Consider the following 22165-nt stretch of genomic DNA (forward strand, 5'->3'; position numbering starts at 1 on the left):
AGTGTGAACCAGTATGTAAGTGAGGGTCTTAGTATGAAACCAGTATGTACCGGTGGTGGACAGAGTCCCGGCTCTGGCTGATGTCTTGTACAGAGGAGCCTGGTAGAGGTCAGGCTCAGGCACGTAGTTCTGCATTGGCTCAAAGTGCACCACTGGCAGCATGGCGTTCATCACTCCAGGTAAAGCATCCTCAATCACCATCCTGTCATCGTCCCAGCGACAGGCATCCAGGAAGATACCGTGCACGAGCACGCCGTCCTCCGGCTCTGGTAACTGTTGTATCCACAAATGAGATGGAGATGGTGAAGATATATAGACTTATATATGTATGTTGCATAGTATGATTTAACATTCAACATTGCTTGACCTTCACTGCTCGCTTTGGAAGCTGGGTTACCAACAGAAACATAAAATGTATGTGTTTGTATAAGCTCTATGCACAAATTTGACCAAGGCTTTATTTCATTTTCATCAGCTGGGAGTTGTAGAAGGGTTGTCACAATGGTTTAATGATTTATGAGGTAATTCAGGAAAGAGGGGTCACATCACATGTGGACAGACTGGGTTTGATGTCCAATGCTAAAACATTATGAAACCTTTTAAGTTAAACATGCTTGTAAAAAAAACAAAAAATAAAAAGCTTCTTTCATCTGTTGCCGGGACATTGATGAGAAGATATATGCCACTCATATCAATGTTCAACAAAAATTTGAAGCTATTGCCAAAAGACAGTTAGCTTAGCTTAGCACACAGACTGGAAACAGTAGGAAACAGCTAGCCAGGCTCTGACCAAAGGTGACAAAATGCACCTTTTGTTTAATATTCCCATTTGTTTAATACGTACAAAAACAAGAGTGTAAATACAGACTTAAGTTAGTTTTAGTTTCTAGAAAAGAACACATACTAAATAACTGCGTAAAGACAGTGGTTAACTGACTTAATGACAGGTAGATAGATGGTTCTGTCCTGACACAAAATACTGACGCAAATACTTCCGACTATACAAAGTCTTTGTGGGCAACCATCAGGAAACAAGTTCGTAAAAAAACTTTAGTTGAGCAGACTATCTACTATTGTTAGAAGACACCATTACAGTGTTTGCTTGTTGTCTAGTCTTGTTTAATATTTCCCCCATAGACATATATGATGTCTGCTGTCTTGATGTTAGCTGCAACAATCATGGATGCATCCTGGGGCTGCCCATGTTTGACACATACCTCCTCGTCCATGTCCAGTTTAGTGTTGTTGGGCTGAGTGCGTAGAGCATCACAGACTGCTACTTGGTCTCTGTACATCGGCACCATGTTGAAGCGGAAGTCAAGCTCATCGATGGGCAAACTGTAGCGCCTGGCATGATTCTGAAGCACCCCTACAGGCCAGCAGGTAGAGGAGAACATGGGCAGTGTTGAGCAGTTAAAACTCACAGCACTTTTATGTTTACTCATAAGATTCATTAGAGTGTTCACCATACTGTAGCAGCTTTGAAATTTGTCTTGGTGCTACGGTTCATTAAAAAACATGGAAGATATTTTGGTGCTGCAGTGTTTTACCAGTGAGAAAGCCTTGAGGGAAGAAGAATCCTGAGATCCAGAAAGATTTGGGCTGACCACGTGTGATCCAATTCTAGCAAGACAGAGAGAAAAAGAGAGAGCGAGAGAGAGAAAGGGAGGGAGGTGTAATTAGATGTGTGTTTGAATAACTTTTTCATGCATTGTGTTCAGTGCATTACAGCATCTTTTTACTTATGGGACCTGAAAGTGACTCAGTGACTACGCTTGGACTGGGACAGTGAGGTAAACTCTCTTCTGAGGTAGTGAACATGTGCAGTCTGACTCAGTGACTATTCATCACTTTGTGTGTTAATGCAACTCTCGCCTGTTTGTCCCTTTTGTCTGTGTGTGTGTGTGTGTGTGTGTGTGTGTGTGTGTGTGTGTGTGTGTGTGTGTGTGAGAGAGACAGAGTGAGTTTAAGTGATTGTGCAACACACTTGTTCAGACCAGTCTTACGGAAGAGCAGCTTAAGTCAGGGGAGATGAACCAAGTGCTAGTGAGGGTGTACAGGGAGAGTGTAAGAGAGAGAAGTGGTCTGTGCCTCTGGGAAGAACACAGAAGGTTCATGTGTTATTAGTGTGTTTTGACTTGATGAGAAAAAACACACACACACACACACACACACACACACACACACACACACACAATCAAAAACACACAAAAATATAAGTGCATGTGCGCACACACACACACAAGCAAAGCAGTGTGCATAGTGAGATTTCTCTGTCGTGTACGTGAGAGTCAGTGATACAAAAAGAGACTTGAGCCAGAAGAAGGAAGTGAATCCAATTATCATATCTTTAGATTCATTTACATGCTTGTCCGTTATCTTTATGGAGTCAAAGTATTTTAGAACAAACTATAAACACAACTCAATGTTAGCAGTGCCTAAGATGCACATATGTGTGTATGTGTTTTTTTTTCCTTTTTCAGGCAAACCTGGAAAAAGGAGGTCCTCAGGGCCAGGTCTCTGACCCAGGAGGCCAGGGGTTTGAGGGAAGGGTAGGCAGAGTTTGACCAGTGGGTGGGAACGTGGTTGTTCAGCAGGCTCGTGTATATACAGTCCATCTCCTCTGACATCAACGCCAGACCTGCAATGGACTTCTGCAGAGTGATGAGAGACATCTGGGAAACAAACAAGTACCATACATCACAATGAGGTGGTGGAAAGGACAAAGAAAATCTCATTAATTGCTGTTTATTTCTGATATATACGATATATTGTATATTTTTTCATACGTAATTTTGAATGTGTTTTAATCTGGTAATTTAACAGTTTTAAACATTTTCATGCATCTAAGTAAAACACCTCTATTGGAGTTTAGAAATATCTATAGCTGACAGGATATAAACTTTGACCAAAGGTTTTTATAGTTAACTAAAAGTAAACATAAAACTAAAACTAGGTGCGAAAAAACAGTTAACTGACATGAAAAATAAAAAAGACAACTGATGAAAACAATATTGTAGTAAAACTAAAATAAAATAAAAATAGGCAGGAAATGTCTTCAGTTTTAGTCTTTGTCAATTTGGATGAATTTGTCAACACAACACGCATGAGCGTGCATTTGTGTATATGTTTAATGAGATGTCTGACCATGTGTGACAATGAGTCAATTGCCTTCACAAAGTGTTGTGTTTGCATTGTAATGTATCCAATCTGAACTTCTTAAATCAAGGCCTTGACAAATTTTCAAAAACACATACGGGAACTACTAAAAACTAAATTAAAACGCAACATATTTAAGAATTAAAAACTAAACTATTAAAAATACAAAACTATGATAACTCTGGTGTGATTATGGATGCTAGCAATGTGCATCACCCTGAGCACTTTCAGCAGGTTGTTGAATCGGTCTGTCTCTTGGCTCAACACAGTTTTCAGGGAGTTAAGGCGGCTGTTTTCATCTTGGACAAACAGAGTTTCCACTGCCTCATCCATGTCCAGATGTTCTGCACACACACGTACACGTACAGGTGGACAAGCAGGGAGGCATATCAGAAAGACGGGTAGGCAGATAGACAAGATGGACATGTGTGAACACTGTGTTAGATAATGATACACATTCTCTAGAATGACCGAAATGTATTTTTGTCTTTGCATGTTTACTTTGTTTGTTTAGGTTTGCATGTGTATATGTGTGTGTGTATGTGTACCAGGTAGCTTGGCTAGGATGGAATCAGCGAGCTCGCAGACTATGTCATCATTGCTTTTAGCTCCATGACGGGCTGATGAGCGAGGATTAACATCCAGTATGGTGCTGATTAGAGTCATGGTTTCTTGGCGCTGTGGAGGCAAACACATACACACATACACACACAATGTAGCATCTTTGTTTATTTACTGTTTATTTACTTTGCAGTTGCACTCTCACGCTCTATGAATAGAAAATGCTTTTATAACAGTCCATAAACTGTGTGAGCAGCTCCGGATAAAATTATGAAGAAGCCCGTAAATAATGACATTTACAAGATAAAATGAGCTATTGAACACACTACCCTTTTACAAAACAAATACATAAAAGGGAAAACAATTAATAAACAAATACGTTTAGAACACCTGCTCCTATGATTCTATCGTGAAAAGTCTGACAGGAAGACAAGAAAGAAAAATGGGGACATAGAGAGTTTTTGCAGATTTTTTTAGAGGACACTACAATTGTTCCTCACCTGGAAGGCCAGGTTGGCATTTTCATGCATGCCGAAGATCTCTGGACCATCTGTGATTGGAAGACTCTCAATATATTTCTCATATTGCTCGAGCTCATCTGTTTCTGGCGCACAGTAGATACCTTCAACACACAGGTGATAAAACCATTTATCCAAAGAAAATATAGAGTATATGAGCATGCACTGAGACAAATGGCCTTTTGCACACACTCACAAACACACAGCTTGAGATTGAAAATACCTGAGGAGGAGAAGGTGTAGCCAGGCTCCAGGGTTTGGGGAGAGAAGAAGCCTTTGAGGATTGTCCTGAGACAGCGTTGGTCCCAGATATCTGTCACTCTGCCTCCATATGTGATCTCACCTGGGGAGATGGACACAAAACCGCATGATGTTATCAGTGTGCATCTGTGTTTCTTCGTAACTGTCAAAAGTCCATTGAGAATCAGCACAATAAAACACTTAGCCTAAAGCAAACAGTATGAATAATACATTAAATGTTTACGACATTTGACTGTGAATGAATCAAGTAAACTTTCTCAGGAGGAAGCAACCTTGAGGAAATACTTGAGAGAACAGTTTGAAAAAAAAAAAAGAGAGTGAAGTACTTGATGTTTGGCACTTAAAGTTACAGTATATACAGTACTCCCTCCTCCTCAGCTGGGCAGGTCCACACTGCACCATGTCACTCTACTTGAACCACAGGCGTTCAAAAATGAGTTTCAAGAAAAAGAACAAACAAAACAAAAGAAGCAGAAGTAGAAAGCCAAACTCAGGTAGAAGTTAAATATCAATACAAACTTTGAAAATGTGCATCGGGCAGCTTTAAACACCCCATTACTTGTGCTTTCAAGATAACTGAAGGGGGTGACAAGAGTTATATAAGAAGGCTTCAAGTATGCTTCTTATGTGGAAAAACTGACATGAAATAGAAACCTGAGACACCGTCCGGTATTCAGAGAATTTCTTTGCCTGTAAGAGTCAATCTATAAAGACATAAAATGACATATGTAGCTACATCATTGAGCCTCGGAGCTTCACACAGACATCTGTCTTTGTCACATGTTGATGAGAAAGAGGAGAGTTGGGGGGATAAATAAGAAGAGCACTACAGAGGCACTGGACAGTCCCCATAGGAAATATTAAGTTGACAAAACAGACTAAAGGCAGGGTTTCCACACCTTTTTAAACATCAGATTCAAGGACTTTTAAAGGACTCTCCAGGCCCAATTTCCTCAAATTCAAGGACTAAACACAGCACAGTTTGTGACATGGAGAAGGACAGGAAGGTTAATTACTGTTTCAACACTGAAAAGATTTATAATGAGAACTGACAGGCTTTAGAGAGGCTCACAGACAATGATTACAAAGAGAGAGAGGCTTGGAATGTGTGAACACTTCTCAAATGTGCAGCTGTATTACAGTGGTGGCAGATAACTGTAGGACACACATGCAGACGGCGGGACATAGCCCATTATCTACTGTCTTAATTTATATTTTTGCACAAAATATATAAATTCAGAGCTTTTGAGCTTTATTTTTCCTCTCATATTCAGAAACCTTCAAGGATTTTAAGGATCATTGGAAACCCTTTATGAGTTAAAACACACAGCTACACAGTGTGGTAAAAGACATAAATAATAGTGGGATACCAGTCACACATTTTCATTTTGCAGTGTCAGGAGTGTCTCCAGTTCTTCAACATCTTATGTATCAATACACAGCACAGAGAAGCAATGACATGAAGACAGACAAGAGGAAAGGGAATTGTGAAAAGACAAGTACATGTGGAAGGTAAATATAACAGAGGAGCAAAAAGGAAGACGGAACTTAAATTATGTTTAACATTTACAAATCCAAACTTACTGTAAAGACACAGTTATGTAAGACACTAAGGAATGGAGGGAACAATCAGACAAATCTCTGCTGAAGCCTTTAGTAAGCTGCAGGCGTGGAAAAGCTGGCAGAGATTTTTTTTTTCTTCTTTCTTTTGCACCAGAAGAGAGGAACAGCTCCTTCTAAAATGAGGAAAAGCAATATCATGCTTGGTTTGAGCCCAAATTCTTTCCCTCAAAGAGTGTGCAGCTCTGGCACACAAGGACTGTTAGAATTAAGGATTAAACTAATAACACCGTAGTGTGATAACAACAATGAGAGACATCAATTTGATGGCGGAGTGGTGCGCTCTACTGAGACTGAACATAATCATCTGAAAGTGTAATTGAAAACCAGATTAGGGAAACAAATGAACTTTAGAGATATGATGAGTATTGTTAATGTAAGGGATCCCTCCCTCTCCTTCTGAGGAACTTTGAAGATGTCTATTATGGAATTGATATAATCAAATTCAATTCCTGTGTCCATATGTGTGCCCGGAGTGTATTATATAATAGAAAAGTTCAAATAAAAAATTATAACTCTTTTGGCTGTTAAGTTTACCCTCTTAAGTTTAACACTGCTATAGTATGGTGGTAAAAAAAAACAACTGTTATGTGAATTGTGGCATTTTCTAAACCATGGATGCCTGTAGAGGGGCCTGCGGGCCAAAGTTTGCCTGCCGTGAGGTTCATTTTAGCCTGCCAGATGTTTCTAGTGAAAAATAAAATACATATATAATTTAAATAGCTGTTTATGCTATTTTATTTTATGAATGTAAAAATACTTTTTAAAATTGTAAGTTGCTGAATTATTAATCATTCTTCCAAATATGAGTACTTCAGGTAGAGTGACACTTTCTGCAGGAAGTCAATTTAAGGGAACTTGGGATCCTTTTACCATTTTGCATCTTAACAGTACAATACAATAGGTGCTTGCTTTGGGCCTGTCGCCCACCAGTTATTTGTAATTTGTTTTGGGTCTCCCTATGGAAAATGTTCAGGCACCCCTGTTCTGCACAGTGCTGTGTTCCAATTTGAAGTTTTAAATGAAAATTAAATGGAAATTTAAATTTCTGTTTAAATGATTTATGCACAATTTCTGAGAATATGACAACTTCTTTTATTTTTTCAAAAACGTGCCATAGATATACACTCAGTGTCCACAGTATCCAGTTTATTAGGTACACTTAGCCAAAATAAATGCAGTCTAATACTGCAGACGTGCAATAAAGGTTATTAATTTGCCGCGCCAGCTGGCTTGTTATACAGAACCATCTGTGAAGTTGTCGTTGGAAACTGTTTGGAAAAGTGCAGGCACCTTCAAAAGACACTTGGCAGGTGATTGGCAAACTACAGGCTAACTTCCACCAGTCAGATCAATTAGTAGAGCGCTTGTATCTGCGGTTCAGACACAAGTGCATAGTTTGAAGCATGGTGGATTCCTGAGATCAGGTGAGCTTGCAAATCCAACTATCTTACAAGGTAAGAAGGTTATAATGTCAACATTATGGTCATTTTGGAGGCTGCAGTCTGTGGTGGTACTGAATTGTGTTATACTGCGAGGTGTTTCAAATAATCAGTCTAGCACCATTGATATAAATGAGATGGACACTCCCGTATACCATGATAAACGCTGGGCTAAATGGAAACCATTTTATACGACAGGACATCTTAGCCACAACATTTTGATTTCGTATCTGCTGTCTTTTATATGGAGAAAGAGCTTTGCTGTGCATGGGACCATCTGCTCTTTTATTGTTATTTCTATAAACACAAAGCAGAGAGGAAGACAGCAGCGAGTTCACTGAGTGAAAGTTAAACAAACACAGGATCACAGCTGCAGGACAGAATTAAATCATATTAAAGAAATGCCCTGCTTTCCCCATTCCCCACATGATGCTGAAAAAATGTGTTGTTGACGAAACAACAGTGTGCTGTCTGTGCCACACACTGGCAACACAACAAACATGCCAGCTTTAGTGACAGAAAGAGACGGTTTCAAACCACGCTTCATGCTTGTTTACAGCCAGACATTCTGAGGTTTCATGTAATGCTTTGTTGTGATGTTGTGTTTCAGAGCAAAATTAATGTGTATACAAATATAGAAAATGTGACTGGATGAGTAAACCTCACATTCACAGTGCCAAATATATCAACCTGTGCTGTACATGTTTGCCTGTACACATTTACAGTAGATAGACGTGTTAAGGCTGTGTGTAAGCTTCCCTACCAGTGGTGTAGATGAGGGCGTCCCAAGGGATGGTGCCATCTTTGCAGTAAAGGTTGAGGTTGAGCAGAGCACACTCCCTGTCGCTGTCGTTAAACTCATAGCAGATGTTCCAGCCCAGTGGACCAAACTTCTTCCGCTCCTAAAACACATGCAAAACAAGACATAAACAAAGATACACAAACACATTCAACAGCATCTAAGAGAGTGAAACATGCATAGGTACACAAAGCATTAATGATCAATGATATGTGATGTTTTAGAGACAGTGTGTAACCTGTATGATTGCATGGAAGAAACAGATTCCAAAGACCATCTTCCTCCAATTGCGCCCCAGAACGTGGTCCTCAAAGAAACTGCTGGATATTTCTGTGAAAGCTTGTCGCATGTTGGATCGCAGGCCTTTAGGAGGCTCATTAACCACCTGGCAAAACAACATAGAGGCACACAGGGCTCGATGGCTGTCACTTAGAAGACCACAGTGAGTTCTGATCAGACTGCCAAAAATCAGACTATTCCTCTTTGTTGTGCACGCAGTCAGTAAGCCTAGTTATGATACCTGTTGCTCTCATGGAAACCTGTGCATGATTCCCACTCATCAGGTCTGTTTTGTTGCTAATCCTAAATGCTGGAAAACCATGATCCTGCAGATCTAAAGTCAAATCAGACTATTTATCAATGATATTCAAGCAGCTAATCTTTTATAGCTAAGTGACAGGACAGTTAAGATTAGATATTTAATCAATAACATCAAACAATGCTTACTGGAGATAGACCTAAAAATAGAGTTTCTATCGTTATTTGTGAGAGAGAGAGAAGATTAGTTAAATCAGTAAGAAAACCCCAGTGCAGATGTGCGCACATCCATCTGTGAATATATCTTACACTGATATTTTTCTTCTCAAGAACACTGAGGAAGATTATTCCTAATGCCTGTTGGACCTAACATACCTAAGGAAGTATTCACAATGTATTTTTCTAACTACTGGGAGCTCAGACTAAACTATATGGTGTGTTCATACTGTTAAGAAATTGATCAAACTGCTACTGATAAAAATCAGGTGTCACAAGTAGTTCTGGTGTCAAGATAGTAAAAATTACAAAGCTGGCCGCAAGGCTGTCACCCTTGAGGCCAGCTTTGTAATTTTTCATTTATCATATAACAAAGTTTCCCAATACAAGATCTAAAAATTGTCTTTATGGTTTGAATTTTGCTGCATGTTTCCTATTAAATGGCTTCGACTCTTCTTCGACTGGCATCATGGCAAATTTTTTAAACTTCATCTTCAGTTACCGAAAAGCAATATTCTCAAATATGAAGTAATAAGATGGTAAAAGAGTCACACCATTAAATCTTTAACAAATGGCAAAGGACAAAGGCTGAATGAAAGCAGCAGCCGTTTTTAGCACTGTTTGTGAGTCGGCTTGGTCATTGTTCTCTAAACTATCTAGAAGTTTTCACAAAAACTAAAATGATTTGTGAAAGGTTGAGAATTGGGACTGACGTGAGTATATTCCTTATTGTTCTGATATGTTGCTATTATTTCAAGTTTTTCTGACACTCTGGTATTCTGCCAGATAATGTGCAGTATACACAGATCCCAAATATTTAAACATCCTGATTTGTGCCAACATCCACTATTAAAAATTTAAGAGAGCTCAGAGACTTTGGAGCAACAACGAGCAGCTGTTTGACGGTTGTTTAATACTGAATAGGCTCAGTGAGAGCTGAATATACAAGTTACGAGTGTGACTTATGTCAGTTTTCCTTACATTGCCCATCAAATTATAAACATTCAGTCCTCAAATACACTACATACTGTAGTTAAATCATTTTCTTTTCTAGGCTCATTTTACAACAACACAGCCTGACATTACTGACTACTGAAACACAGTTTACACTGATAGTGTGACATTTCCTTTTTAGGAGAAGGTAACAGTTCGGCCTTTTGTTCAGCTAATTACAAAGCACGCACAATGTCACACAACTTTCCAATAAAAGGAATGCAAATTCTCATCCATTTGGTCTTTTATCCAAAAGTTTATCTTTGCAATTAATGAGCTTTCTTTATCCTATCGCTACAATACAGAACAGTGTTGAAATGAATTATTAATAGCTGTTTGTACAGTGGGAAACTTATCAACTGTAAGTTTCCCACAAAAGTCTAAAAAGTTATAATGGGTATGTAAATGTAGAATATTTACTTTTCCAGGCATGTGAGTGTAAATACTCTTCATGAAAAAGAATGATGAGGAGCCATGTAAACCTGCAGAAGGTGTACTGGAGAAAATGCAGGTTTGTTCATGCTGAGAACATTTGTCGCCGGAGCAATCTTTGACATGCAATCTTCAAATGAAATGAACTGAACTAGTGAGATTATACAGTGGCACAGCATGTGTGTGTGTGTGTGGGGGGGGGGGGGTGTGTGTACCTTGACAGAGTTCTGGAGCACTGTAACAGGAAATACTTTGGTAGGCATGGAACTGAGAAACAAGCGGAAATTCTGGTGGATTGATGTGTCTGTACAGGAACATAGAGGAACATTACTCAGAGCCATAAACAAAAGAAGAAAAAAAAGTTAATGAATTTCTTTCGACTACTCAGAAAAACATACATTAAAGTATTTTTTCCACTGATACAAATGCTGTGAGAAAACGGGGAAACAACAGCACGAACATCATAACATCATTTAGTCATTTGTGTCCCCAGCAGCTTGGTTATGTCGTGCTGTGGGCACATAGCAGCATGCTTGATAGTGTCTTCTGTATTTTCTTAGTGAATTCCTTTTTTTTTTCAATTTGAGATCAGCTCTCACATTAGACCTGTGCAGCACAAGTCAAACAAGGTTAGCAGATCTTGAGTTAGCAAACTTTTGGAAGAACAACTTTCTTTCCCGCTAGAGATAGATTTTTTTATTTTCTTATCTAAAAATATAAAAACACAAAAAAATAACAAGTAGTTGAATACTAATACAATATTTAGTGAAGTTATGTTCCTGACAAATTACATATTTTTATTCTGTGGTGCATCATGTATGCAGCCATGCATGAAAATCCTACAACTGAAACAGAAAAACTCTTTCATTCTTATTTCCATGAGCAACAGTACAAAATGTAATCTAGAATGGGTCGTCTGAAATAGGTGTCATGATGCTGTGTCCTTGTGTGATCATGTGTGTAGTTACATGGAAGTGTTTAGGTAATACCTGGCTCAGTGAAGGTCTTGATGAGCTCCTCCATGGCTAACATCCAGGAGACAGCCAGATGACAGTTCTGCAGGAACACCCATTTGCCACTCTTCAGGGCTTCATGGATCATCTTCTCTGCTATCGGCCCCTGGCCTTGACCCAATGAGATGGACTCAACTCTGAGAGACAGGGGCAGATGGAAATACCCCAGTGGTTATGTGTGAACAAGTGTATATAGTGATCATTATGCCTCCTCTTCTCTCTCTACATCCAGACATGCTTGCCTGTTTTGCCACACATATTCACCTCTATTCTGTCACACAACCGCAACCTTATGTCACCTAGCCTTTCCGTCTATCTTGTTTTACCTGTCAAGACAACCTCTTTCTTTTGCAAAGCGCTGAAAGGCCCCCATAGGGTCAGATCCTGTGCTGAGAATGAAGATCAGTGGTGTGGACGGGGACATATCTTTATAGAGGTTCGGCAGGTCAACTGGAGGGTTTTCCACAAAATGCTTCCCCAGGTTGACAATCACAAACTCTGTTGCTGCCACCACCACCTGGACAAGTGAGGGAGCAAGTAAATCAAAGAATAACCGGACAAAGAGGACAAGTAGAAGTTAAAACAGTAGTAAAGAGAGAGCCATATGTGTATGAGAGGATGTGACAGATGAAAACAGAGACGGCATCAGTGCAAGAAAAGCAAATAAAAAATGGGTCAACATAAGATGTATATTTGACGTTATAACCAGGGAGACTGAGGACAACTGACATTATTGGGACATATACAGAATTAATATAAGATAGTTAAACAAGATGTTTTTGGACGGGACATCACTGACAAGACTGGAAGCTTTATTTTCTCGGATCCAGTTGCTGGGATGTCTGGTTTTTACCAAAGCCCTGAGAGGCAAGTGAGATTCTGGTGGAATATTGTGAATTTGATAAAAGAAAAAAAGGTACTAATTTCTGGCCTATTCAGGGTTTTATTGGACAGGACAGCTAGTAATGTGACAGGTAACAGAAATGTGAGAGAGGTGGAATGACACATTCAAACCCTGGGCTGCTGTGGCGAGGAAACAGCCTCTGTACATGGTACATGATTTTTTTTGTTTTCGTCAGGATCATTTTTCTAAGTGGTTGTTTTTTAATACGTATTTTAGCTAAGAGGCTGAAGAGCACCACTACCCACTTGGACAGAAGAACGTTTTGGCAGGGTCTTGCTTAGGGCTGCAGGCCAGCACAATTGTAAATTAGCCTAATCGGCCAAATCTTTACTGGGTTTAAAAATTGAAGATCGATGATTCCTCTCATTTTAGATAACCTCTGTGAACTTGTAGACCTGAAAACAAACAAACTCCAAATCCTTGATAAATATCTTTCTATAGACGTCATCAAGGCTCACCTTCTCTTCCATGAAACTCTTGATGAGGATAAGCTTCTGGAAGGACCCCAACTTCTCATTCCAGTAGCCTTTGATCTGCTGATTCGCCTCTTTGGATTCCCCGAGAGGTGGCAACTCTGACACATAGCCTTCCCAGTCCTTGGGATTAATAGATGCTTGAAAATGTCCTAAAGGAGAGGCGACTGTCATTTAATGCTACACCAATCTTCATAAGCAGTTTTACAAGACCATTGTTCAGTACTCCATATATGGATTTGTACACTAGAAGGTAGAAAATGATAGAAGAATGAATAGAGTATCTAAGCCTGACAGTGAAAAATGTTTTATAACTGGGTCAAATGTATATTCAGCAGAAACATGACGCACTATATATACTGATTCTTGCCAAATTAGTTAGAATAAAAACAGTAGGTTTAGGTCACCTAGTTTGATGTGGATATGCGTTCTGGTGATTTCCTTGGAGATGTCCTTGAAGCAGGGCAGTGTGTCCTCCAGCTCACAACACGTCTGCCAGTAAAAATCACTTAGCCATGGCACATCTGGCCGTTCTGCATAGTCCTGGGAGATGGAGAAATTAAAAAGGAGACAGTTAGGAGATGGTAAAAAGATGGAGGACAGACCTTGAGTAGAGAGACAGTAAAGCGAATGTCAATAAAACTGTGTAGAGAGGATGATTCAAAACATCAAAATAAGGACGGTAGACATAAGAGATAAGAGACGGTGATGGGCATGAAAATGCAAAAACAATTTGAAATGCATTCAAAATCAGCAAGAGAAGCGTAGATGATGGATGCATTGAAGGTGCGACGCAAAAGACAGGATACAGAAGCACAGAGGTGAAGGAGAGGAGAGGAAGGGCAGCATTAGCATGAGGATCACGGGGGCTGACAGGCAGCACCACCAGCCTAACTATTGCCATATAAATCAGAGCCAAATGGTGGGTGAACACAGGAATATACCCCTGGGTGCCGCCAACTGATCTGTATTGTGGTCTCAAAACCATCTGAACTTGTCAATAAAACCAGAGCTTAATCTCTAAGGACCTTTTATCCATTGCTCTGTACTATAGTTTTCCTTCTTTATTGGATGAACCATTGGTGCCTCAGTTGCACACCCATCTACACCTCTGGGGTTTGAGAAGGAAGATAACAATCATCATGAAATATATAGAGTGAAGGAGATAGAAAAGACAGAGAGAATTAAAATGTTCAAAGAAATCCAATCCAGAAAATTAAGAAAGTTGGACTATATTGAGGTAATTGGAGGCTGAGTTCAGTTGACCTCATTTAGCCTCTCTGAACGTGTCAGGACAGGCCTTGTATCTGACTTGAGGTACTCAGGCTTTTGCACTGATTGTTGAAGGCCTATTAGCATGCTACATACAGGTTGTATGGACAGCTGAGAAACAGAGATACTCTCATTTTCTTATCTCTCCTTCGCAGAAATATTTATTTTGTCAACCTCTCCACACTTTCTTTTGTCTCTCGCTCACTATGTGTGTTTCCATCAGTGTCAGTAGTTCCTCAGCTGGCCAAGAGAGAGAGAGAGAGCCTGATGACTACTTTGTGACAAAGGTTTTTTTTCTATCAACTCAATCCAAACACAAGAGGGGGAAAGAATGAAGACACTGCCTACAGGCCAACCTGGGGGGATTTTGGAAGGGGAAAATAAAATGACACCTTGTTTATCTGCTGTTAAGAGGATCCAGCCAACACACTGTAACTAATTTCTCTATTTTTGTCAAATTAAAAGAATAACGGGAAGCCAAAAAAGGTGGGTTTTTTCATTTAGAACTAATGACACAGTTAAAAATAGGCTGTTATCGCTCCATTCCTGCAGGCGATTAAGCCTCATACCTTACAATTTGTTCTGGCTTCAGTTATCCAATCACCTTACTGACAGTTGGCCCGCCTGGTACATTCAAATTCTGAATAGCTGAACTGACGTAGCTTTTCACAACGACTGTTGCACCAACTGCTGTATATGTAAATTCAACACAGTGGGGAAGTTACACTATAACCAAGTAAAAATGGATGTCATTAATACAGCGTGTAGAGCTAAGATTAACATTAAATGAGTTGTTTCCTGTTTATTTATTATGTTTCTCTGTCATCTGTTATTGCCTGTCTTCACCTGTTTTATTAGTTGACAGTTGAACTGTCACAGATGAACTGACAACAAGAGGGGCAGTACACATGGACTAAATACACAAGGACCAATTAACTAATGAAACACAGGATAACGCAGGCAGGAAAAAGGCAGGAAAAGACAAAGATAGGAAGTGGAAAGCTCAACATGACACATGATAGAGAAACCTTCAAAATAAACAGGAAACAACAAAACTTAAACCCAAAACGATAAAAATATGTATGTCTTACAACTTATGTAAGATACTGTAGTTCACAAATGATATAATACATTGTAGTTTGCTCCCTAATACACTAAGTGAAACAATGTTTTGACAACAGTTGACTTGTGAAGTTCTAGCATAATTACCGATGATGAAACTGAACAAAGTGGTGGGTTAAGTGTTTAACTAAGGCCTGGATTATACTCCCAAATGGACTCATACATGGACAGCTGCAGTCACTACTGACACATAGTACTGTAGTTCTGTTTATACTACTTTCTGGAGTTTGTTTGGAGGATGCCCTCCACACATGCGCAGATGTATTCCTGTAGCTTGTTGTAGCGGACTGACAGCGCAAACAAGCAGTCAGAACAAATTGCTGGTATGCCGATGTCCGAAGACACTAAGAATTTGATTTTACACTAAAACTTATGTTCAACTGTTGGCAAGATTTTTATCTGACACTGGCAAATCATAAACAGGAATTTTCTTCCTTGATTTCCTACCTCACCTTTTCCAACAAGGAACCTCCTCTCAGGAAGTGCTGCCACTCAGCATCAGAGATTTCGCCCCGCTGCCTCATGACCTCCACACACAACATGAAGCTGCAGCTAAGCTTGTGCTGTTTGAAGAGACCACGGGACACATTGATGTAGGAGTTGAACAGGATCTGGTCCAGCAAGATCTGGAGGCGCTCCTCTAACACACTGCTCTTCTCTGACGTCTCAATGGTGGAGTTAAAGAGCTGAGGGTGGAGATGGTAAAGAACAGGAAGAATTGGACTGTAAGATGTTTAACAGCAAGAAAATAATTATATTCCCCGGGGGCTGGACATCTTTTCATAATGTGTTCCTAAAAAATCTTAAGAAAGTAAAATGTAGAATTGTCTGTGCCTTGTAAAATAAAGCCTGGTTACTCACCTGTTTCAAATACTTAAGGGAGAACTGGTACATTGGATTCAATTCAGAGAGACTGGCGATGACAAAGTACAAGACTGAGCCTTGGGTGGCCACGGGTCGGTAGCACTCCCTTGCAGAGTTGATCATCATCTCGGTGGCCTCTGCCTCTTCCAGACGATGCTTTATGGTTTCTGATGTGACCTGAGGAATCATTACACCAGGGAGGAAAAGGCAAAAAAAAGAAAGAGAGGAATAGAAACAAAATAAGAACAGAAGAGAGGTGGCAGAGAAAAGGAAGGAACAGCAGAGGACATAAGTGGAAATGATCTTCATAGATGTTGACAGCGTATGTCAAATTCATTATCCTAACTGTAAAGAACAAGACAAAACAACCACATGACCTTTGCATGATTTTACAGGCACCTTTGACTCCTGGAGAGTCTGAATGAGCTCCTTGTTGTCAAGTATATTCCCCTCAGAGGTGAAAAGAAGTTTCAGGATGCGATCTTCAATATCTTTTAGCTGGTTGCGATCGGCATTGATGCGCACAATCAGCTCGTTCCTTTGCACCTCAAGATGTGGACTCTCCAGACGCACCACATCACTGAGGAGAGGAGGAGGGAAGGCAGGAGGGTCAAGGCAGAAATAAATCAAATACAAATATCACTAGATAAAAAAGACTGAAAAAATGGTGAGACAGACTTATGTAGTGGATTGTTAATGTGTAATATGTGGTTTGGGAAGGATGGGATATCTGTTTTTCATGTGTGACTATTTATGTACCTAAGCAGTTGGTCCTCCAGGCCAGTCTTGGTCACAGTGAAGTTGATGATTGTAACTTTGATACACACCTGAAGGGGAAGAGGAACACACATTTTAAACTGCTGATGCATTTCCATCACCAATCATTCAAACAGCCAGCGATCCTGCATGTGCCCTTAACACTCATTTAAAACAATTTTAACTTTAATCTTTAATGTGTCAGCCGATGACACACAAACAGGCTTTATAGATGTCAGCCTAAAGGCTTCATGCTGTCTAAGTCACTGCCTTTATGCACTGCTGGTTTGAACTGAACACTGGATCAAAGCTTGTGTTCACATGATGTTGTTGCTTTTCTTGGCTGGTGTTGAATTAAAAAGCCACAACAAAGTCAGTGAGCTGGTAGGTTATTGCATCTCTCACAATGCCTGCAAACTGACCATAGTCTATGCCATTACAGGAGGCCAAGCACTGATTGATGTACCAGGCTCTTTGCTACCGTGGCAGATGGGCACAAATGTTCCTTTGTGTCACTGTTCCTTATATTCCACAAAAAATGTGTTGTTCACAATCCTATAAACATCTGGTTGTCATGGCTGGAAAGTGTTTGGGATTTCTTCTCAAAAACCTTGAGGCAACCAGCAGGGTTGTGTTGGTGTTTATTCCAAGACTCCATAGAGAACTGGCATTGCCTCTCTGATGCACAACTGCGGATGCCAGATGAACCTAATCTGGATATTGTGTGTGTGCTGTCCTTACCTCTGGTAGGTAGTGTGGATTGGCCATCTTGGTGGTCATATAGAGCCTGAAGTTTTCGTCATATTCAATATCTGAGTCTCCGAGGCGGATTAATGTCCGTCCACCAGCCACAAATGTCTGCTTAAGCAGGATAGGCTCCAGAGCTGGATCGAGGGTCTCCTTTAACTAAACACACAGAATACAAGAGGCAGGAACACTCACACACATATGGTTATAAACAAGACTGTTCAATAAAGGTCTCATTGTGCAATCTATGTCCAATCAATGGAAGTAAATGGGAAGCTCAGTTAAATGCCAAAATTGTGAACTATACAGATCAAAATAACGTGTACCTCGACCAAACTGCTTGGAATAATGTACCATTTATCACTTGCTTTACGCTCAAACATGTTTCAGTGTTTTTAATGTCTTCCTACCTCCTCTAGCAGTACTGGCATGCCCATACTTATGGCATTTTCTAGGGTACGGAGAAAGTTCGGTTCTGTCAGCTTGATCACCTGGAGGCAATGCTTGGCCTCCTTTGAGCGGATCCATCGGTTGGCCTGGGGGACAGAAATAACCTTTAGGGCTGTACTGAATGTTGTAAGCTTCGATTGAGGTTTTTGGAATGAAGCTTCAAATGTGAGTCATTATATTTAATGATGTCATCACCATAAACAAAATCCTCAATATGAATAAAATGATTCATTGGATTAAATTGAGCACCGGGTGCCAAGCGAATTCAGACCCACAATATGATCTTTTTTGTTGATGTAATGGTTTAAGTAATTTACTATGAAAGTGTAAGAGCTGAAATAGTTTTTTTGTTTCTACGACTCAACAATCAACTATCATGCAAAAAAAAAGGTACACATCATTTAAATGTGGATTTAGAATTTGAATGTCATTGTCTTGAATGAAGCTTAGAACTAATTGGCACAGCCCTAAAAGATGGCCTGCACATGTATATGATAAGAACAAATTTTAGCACTTGACATGATAAAGGTAGACTGTAGCCATCAAAGTGCAGCAGGCACTGAAGTCTTCACAAATAACTTTTCAGAGTTCCTGTCCAACCCTTATCTGCATCCCTCTGTCTACGAAAAGCAAGAGAGAGCAGCTTTAGAAAAAGAACAACTGACAGATTTTCAGGGATGGAGGAGAAAAAAAGGCTGAAACATGACAGGAGAGAAAATTGGACTTGTCAGTGGTCAAGACGACACAGAACAGTCAGCTAAAAGGAGGCCTAAAAACTGAAGCTGGACAATTATTCATCCTGTACATGTTTGGAGTTCTGAGAGAGCTGGTTTGTGTTCTCTCTATGAGGGGAAGCTGGGAACTCGGTGTGTGTCCTGGGGCAGAGGCTGGTCTGTGACTTTGTCTCTGACCATGTCTGACAGGTAGTTCTATTCTGAGAGTTGTTTTCTATCCTTTATAATGGTACCACAACCATGTAGTCAATGTTTTAAATTACATGGAAGCTAAAAAGACAAGGAATTTGTCAAAAAAAAATATTATCCACTCGGGTTTCTTAACTCAGCGTGAATACAACTATATAACTGATTAATCACAACTAACAACAAATCAATCCACGTCTGAAACACACTGAATGAATGTTGCTATAATGCCAGTTTCTAGTTCACCTGGTCCTGTGGGTCGATCATAAGAGGCCAGCGGCGGCCCTCGGTCACCAGGATCCCGTTCTCGGTAGAGAAGGTGTCACCAGGCAGATCCTCTGTGTTCCACTGGTGGATGACAAATGGGTCACCCAGAATGTTGATCAGGCTGAAGCTGGAGCTGATGGGGATGTTCAGTTCCTGACACTGAATTATCCACTGGTCAGTTAGCTGGTGAAAGGGGCCACATTTTATGTTTAAATGATGATTAGTTTGAGGAGTTTTTAAAACCTCTTCTGTTTTTGTATTTTGCAAATTTTATAATGTTTGCTCTTCTTTATCAATTTCTTATCACTGATTTTATTGTTGTTCTACTGTGTTTTAATAATAAAAAAACAGATTCAGTTCAGAGATATTACCATATATACATTCTGTTATGGGAATTACCTCTCAAAGAAATACAAGCCACAATAAGGTTTAGTTTTTTTTCATATGGATGCTGCAGTGTAAAGAGGCATAGCTCACTGTATAGCAACAAGGTCTAAGACGCTACACTGTACCTACCAGCTGCCTGTAGTAGGAAGTGAATGCTCCATAGTAGGCCACACAAGCAGCTGCAATGAATACATTCCCCACAATGTTGATGATCCCTTGCTCAAACAAGGCAACACTTTCTTCCCAGCGAACTTGCTCATCACCTAGAGCAGAAGTTAGCTTCCCCGCCCTGGTCAACCGAGCCTGCGTCAGAGCCATGGTGTTATCTTTGAGGAAAGAGAGGGGTCACAAAGTAAGAGAAAGAAAAAGAATATCAGTAAGGTAGACTTTTTTTCTTCAAATCCAATGGGTAATAAAGCTTCCTTCAATACTGAAAGAGATGAATGACATTTTAAAACAACAGGGATTAAATCATATAAAATATGCAATGGCTGGGCAGTTTAAAACCCAGGTTGAGTAATAAATGGTAAAATATAAAGGGAATGGCCCTTTACCCAACTCCTCCTTCTCATTTAAGCTGCTGTCAAACTGCTCCTGTAGGACCATGATCTGTCTCTCCATCTCCTGAAGCTTCTCTTGCTTCTCCCTCAGGGTGGCCATGGTGACGTCCAGCTCCTCCTGCATGGGTTGGAATAGAAGGAAAAAAAATACAGAGGAAAATTAATCATTTAGATAATTTTAGTCCATTTTTTCTTCTCATTATTTGCTGCAATGTATGCAGGGCAATCCTGAGTGGCGCTGACAGTGCATAGTGAATGGATTGAATAGACTTGACAAACAGGTCTACACATTTTTTGGACACTTAGACTTTAGACACAAGCTTTTTAAGATAATTTTCAACCACATTTTAAGAGGTCATATTATGCTTTTTGGGGTTTTGCCTTTCCTCTATTGTGTTATGTAGCATTTTTGTGCATGTAAAAGGTCTGCAAAGTGAAAAAGATCAAAATCTGTATGCATACAGCACTCTGCTGCATGTTACTAACTTGTGCCTTGGCCAGTTCTTCTCTCATGGGGCCCACTTCTTTGAGGGCTCTAGAGTAAAGGTCCATGGCTCTGACCCACATGCACATAGATCTGCAGGCTTTGGATACCTTCTCCACCTAAACCCAACAGCACAAAAAAGAATTACATTAAGTCCCAGATATCGAAACATACTGTGTTACGCTCCACAATATATTAATTTATATATATACAATTTATGGTAACCAGTAACATACAGTACATATGACCATACTGTCATAATCCAAACTTAAGCAATTATTTTCCTGTTTTCGTCCCAGCTCTGGTACTTTGAAAACTGTCAACGTGTTTGAACTACAATTTCCCCACAATGTGTTTACTCTGAACCCTGCACCAAAGGATCTGACTGACATATCAGAGTGTTCAACATGAAATCCAAACAGACCTTCTCAGGTATGAAATCAGGGTTGTTGATGTATTTCTGCAGTTTCAACAGGATCTGAGGCTTGATATTGTCCTTGTCATAGTCTGTCAGGCGCCTGAGGAAATTGGCATCTTCAAGTAATTGCTTGGCCCCAGGCCAGTCCGATCTGTGTGGAGAAAGGGATGTTGATGGGGAGATGTGGAAAAAAAGGGGGCCAAACAAAATGGCTAATAATGATTAATAGTGTTTATATATGGCTTAATTCATATTGGCACAAAGTATAAATTTCCAGTTTGACTTTCTACCAATTATACAAGCACTTATAAATAACCAAGGCACATTGTAATATAAACTTCTGCATGTCATGATACTGTGATTATAATCTAGGAATTACACTTTGACATGCAATGCTTACAAATCACATTCAACAGAAAGACTCACATCACAACACAGTGCAAGAAAAACAAACAAGTCTGATATAAAAACAGATATATATACATGTTCATATTCATGTGACTTGACATCATAGTACCATATGCAGCGGTGACATGGGTGCACCCACATAAATGAATAAATAAATAATTGGCCTAAATAATTAAATAAAATGGAATCTTTGTGTGTGTAAGCTATGTGTATGTTAATACTGCACGATGAATTCCAAGTAATAGTATTCATATGTGTAGGTATGTTTTGCTTAGGTATTATTATAGGTTGTGGTATTATACACATGAGCAACATAGCGTTATGTTGTGGCCAATGTGTATGTGAATACTGCCCCCTCGAGTGCCCCCTACGACAACAGTAGCCTACATCATGGAAATTACTAAAGCAAAAGCAAAGAAGTGTTTTTGTGAACATCATCACCTTGGTGGTTTTCACGTAACTAGGGTACCCACAGACAAATACATAAGTTGGCGCCTTTGCATTGTACTAGCAGTGTGTGTTAGTTCCACATAGTACTAGTGTACAGGAGGTGAAGCAGTGCGTGTTAAAAGGTTAAAGTAG

At 39.8% G+C, this 22165-nt stretch overlaps 1 protein-coding gene across 1 annotated transcript in view; it reads right to left on the reverse strand.

Moving 5' to 3' along the window:
* The window catches only part of dnah6 (dynein, axonemal, heavy chain 6), a 57233-nt gene that overhangs the window by 277 nt on the left and 34791 nt on the right, over positions 1–22165 (reverse strand). Inside the window, exons 59-84 of the mRNA XM_073471467.1 lie at positions 21182–21326; positions 20760–20876; positions 20268–20391; positions 19843–20039; positions 19306–19509; positions 18100–18225; positions 17684–17848; positions 16946–17013; positions 16586–16766; positions 16184–16363; positions 15775–16008; positions 13336–13471; positions 12914–13080; positions 11878–12068; positions 11528–11688; positions 10754–10842; positions 8599–8745; positions 8325–8463; positions 4462–4581; positions 4221–4342; positions 3708–3837; positions 3376–3503; positions 2490–2675; positions 1551–1623; positions 1218–1369; positions 51–273 (exon numbers count right to left, since the gene is read on the reverse strand). Of these exons, the coding sequence (XP_073327568.1) occupies positions 51–273; positions 1218–1369; positions 1551–1623; positions 2490–2675; positions 3376–3503; positions 3708–3837; positions 4221–4342; positions 4462–4581; positions 8325–8463; positions 8599–8745; positions 10754–10842; positions 11528–11688; positions 11878–12068; positions 12914–13080; positions 13336–13471; positions 15775–16008; positions 16184–16363; positions 16586–16766; positions 16946–17013; positions 17684–17848; positions 18100–18225; positions 19306–19509; positions 19843–20039; positions 20268–20391; positions 20760–20876; positions 21182–21326 (3905 nt within the window). The remainder of the gene's footprint in view (positions 1–50; positions 274–1217; positions 1370–1550; positions 1624–2489; positions 2676–3375; positions 3504–3707; positions 3838–4220; positions 4343–4461; positions 4582–8324; positions 8464–8598; positions 8746–10753; positions 10843–11527; positions 11689–11877; positions 12069–12913; positions 13081–13335; positions 13472–15774; positions 16009–16183; positions 16364–16585; positions 16767–16945; positions 17014–17683; positions 17849–18099; positions 18226–19305; positions 19510–19842; positions 20040–20267; positions 20392–20759; positions 20877–21181; positions 21327–22165) is intronic.

This window comes from Pagrus major, chromosome 1 (genome assembly GCF_040436345.1).
Source record: "Pagrus major chromosome 1, Pma_NU_1.0".
In the NCBI taxonomy this organism is placed as follows: Eukaryota; Metazoa; Chordata; class Actinopteri; order Spariformes; family Sparidae; genus Pagrus; species Pagrus major.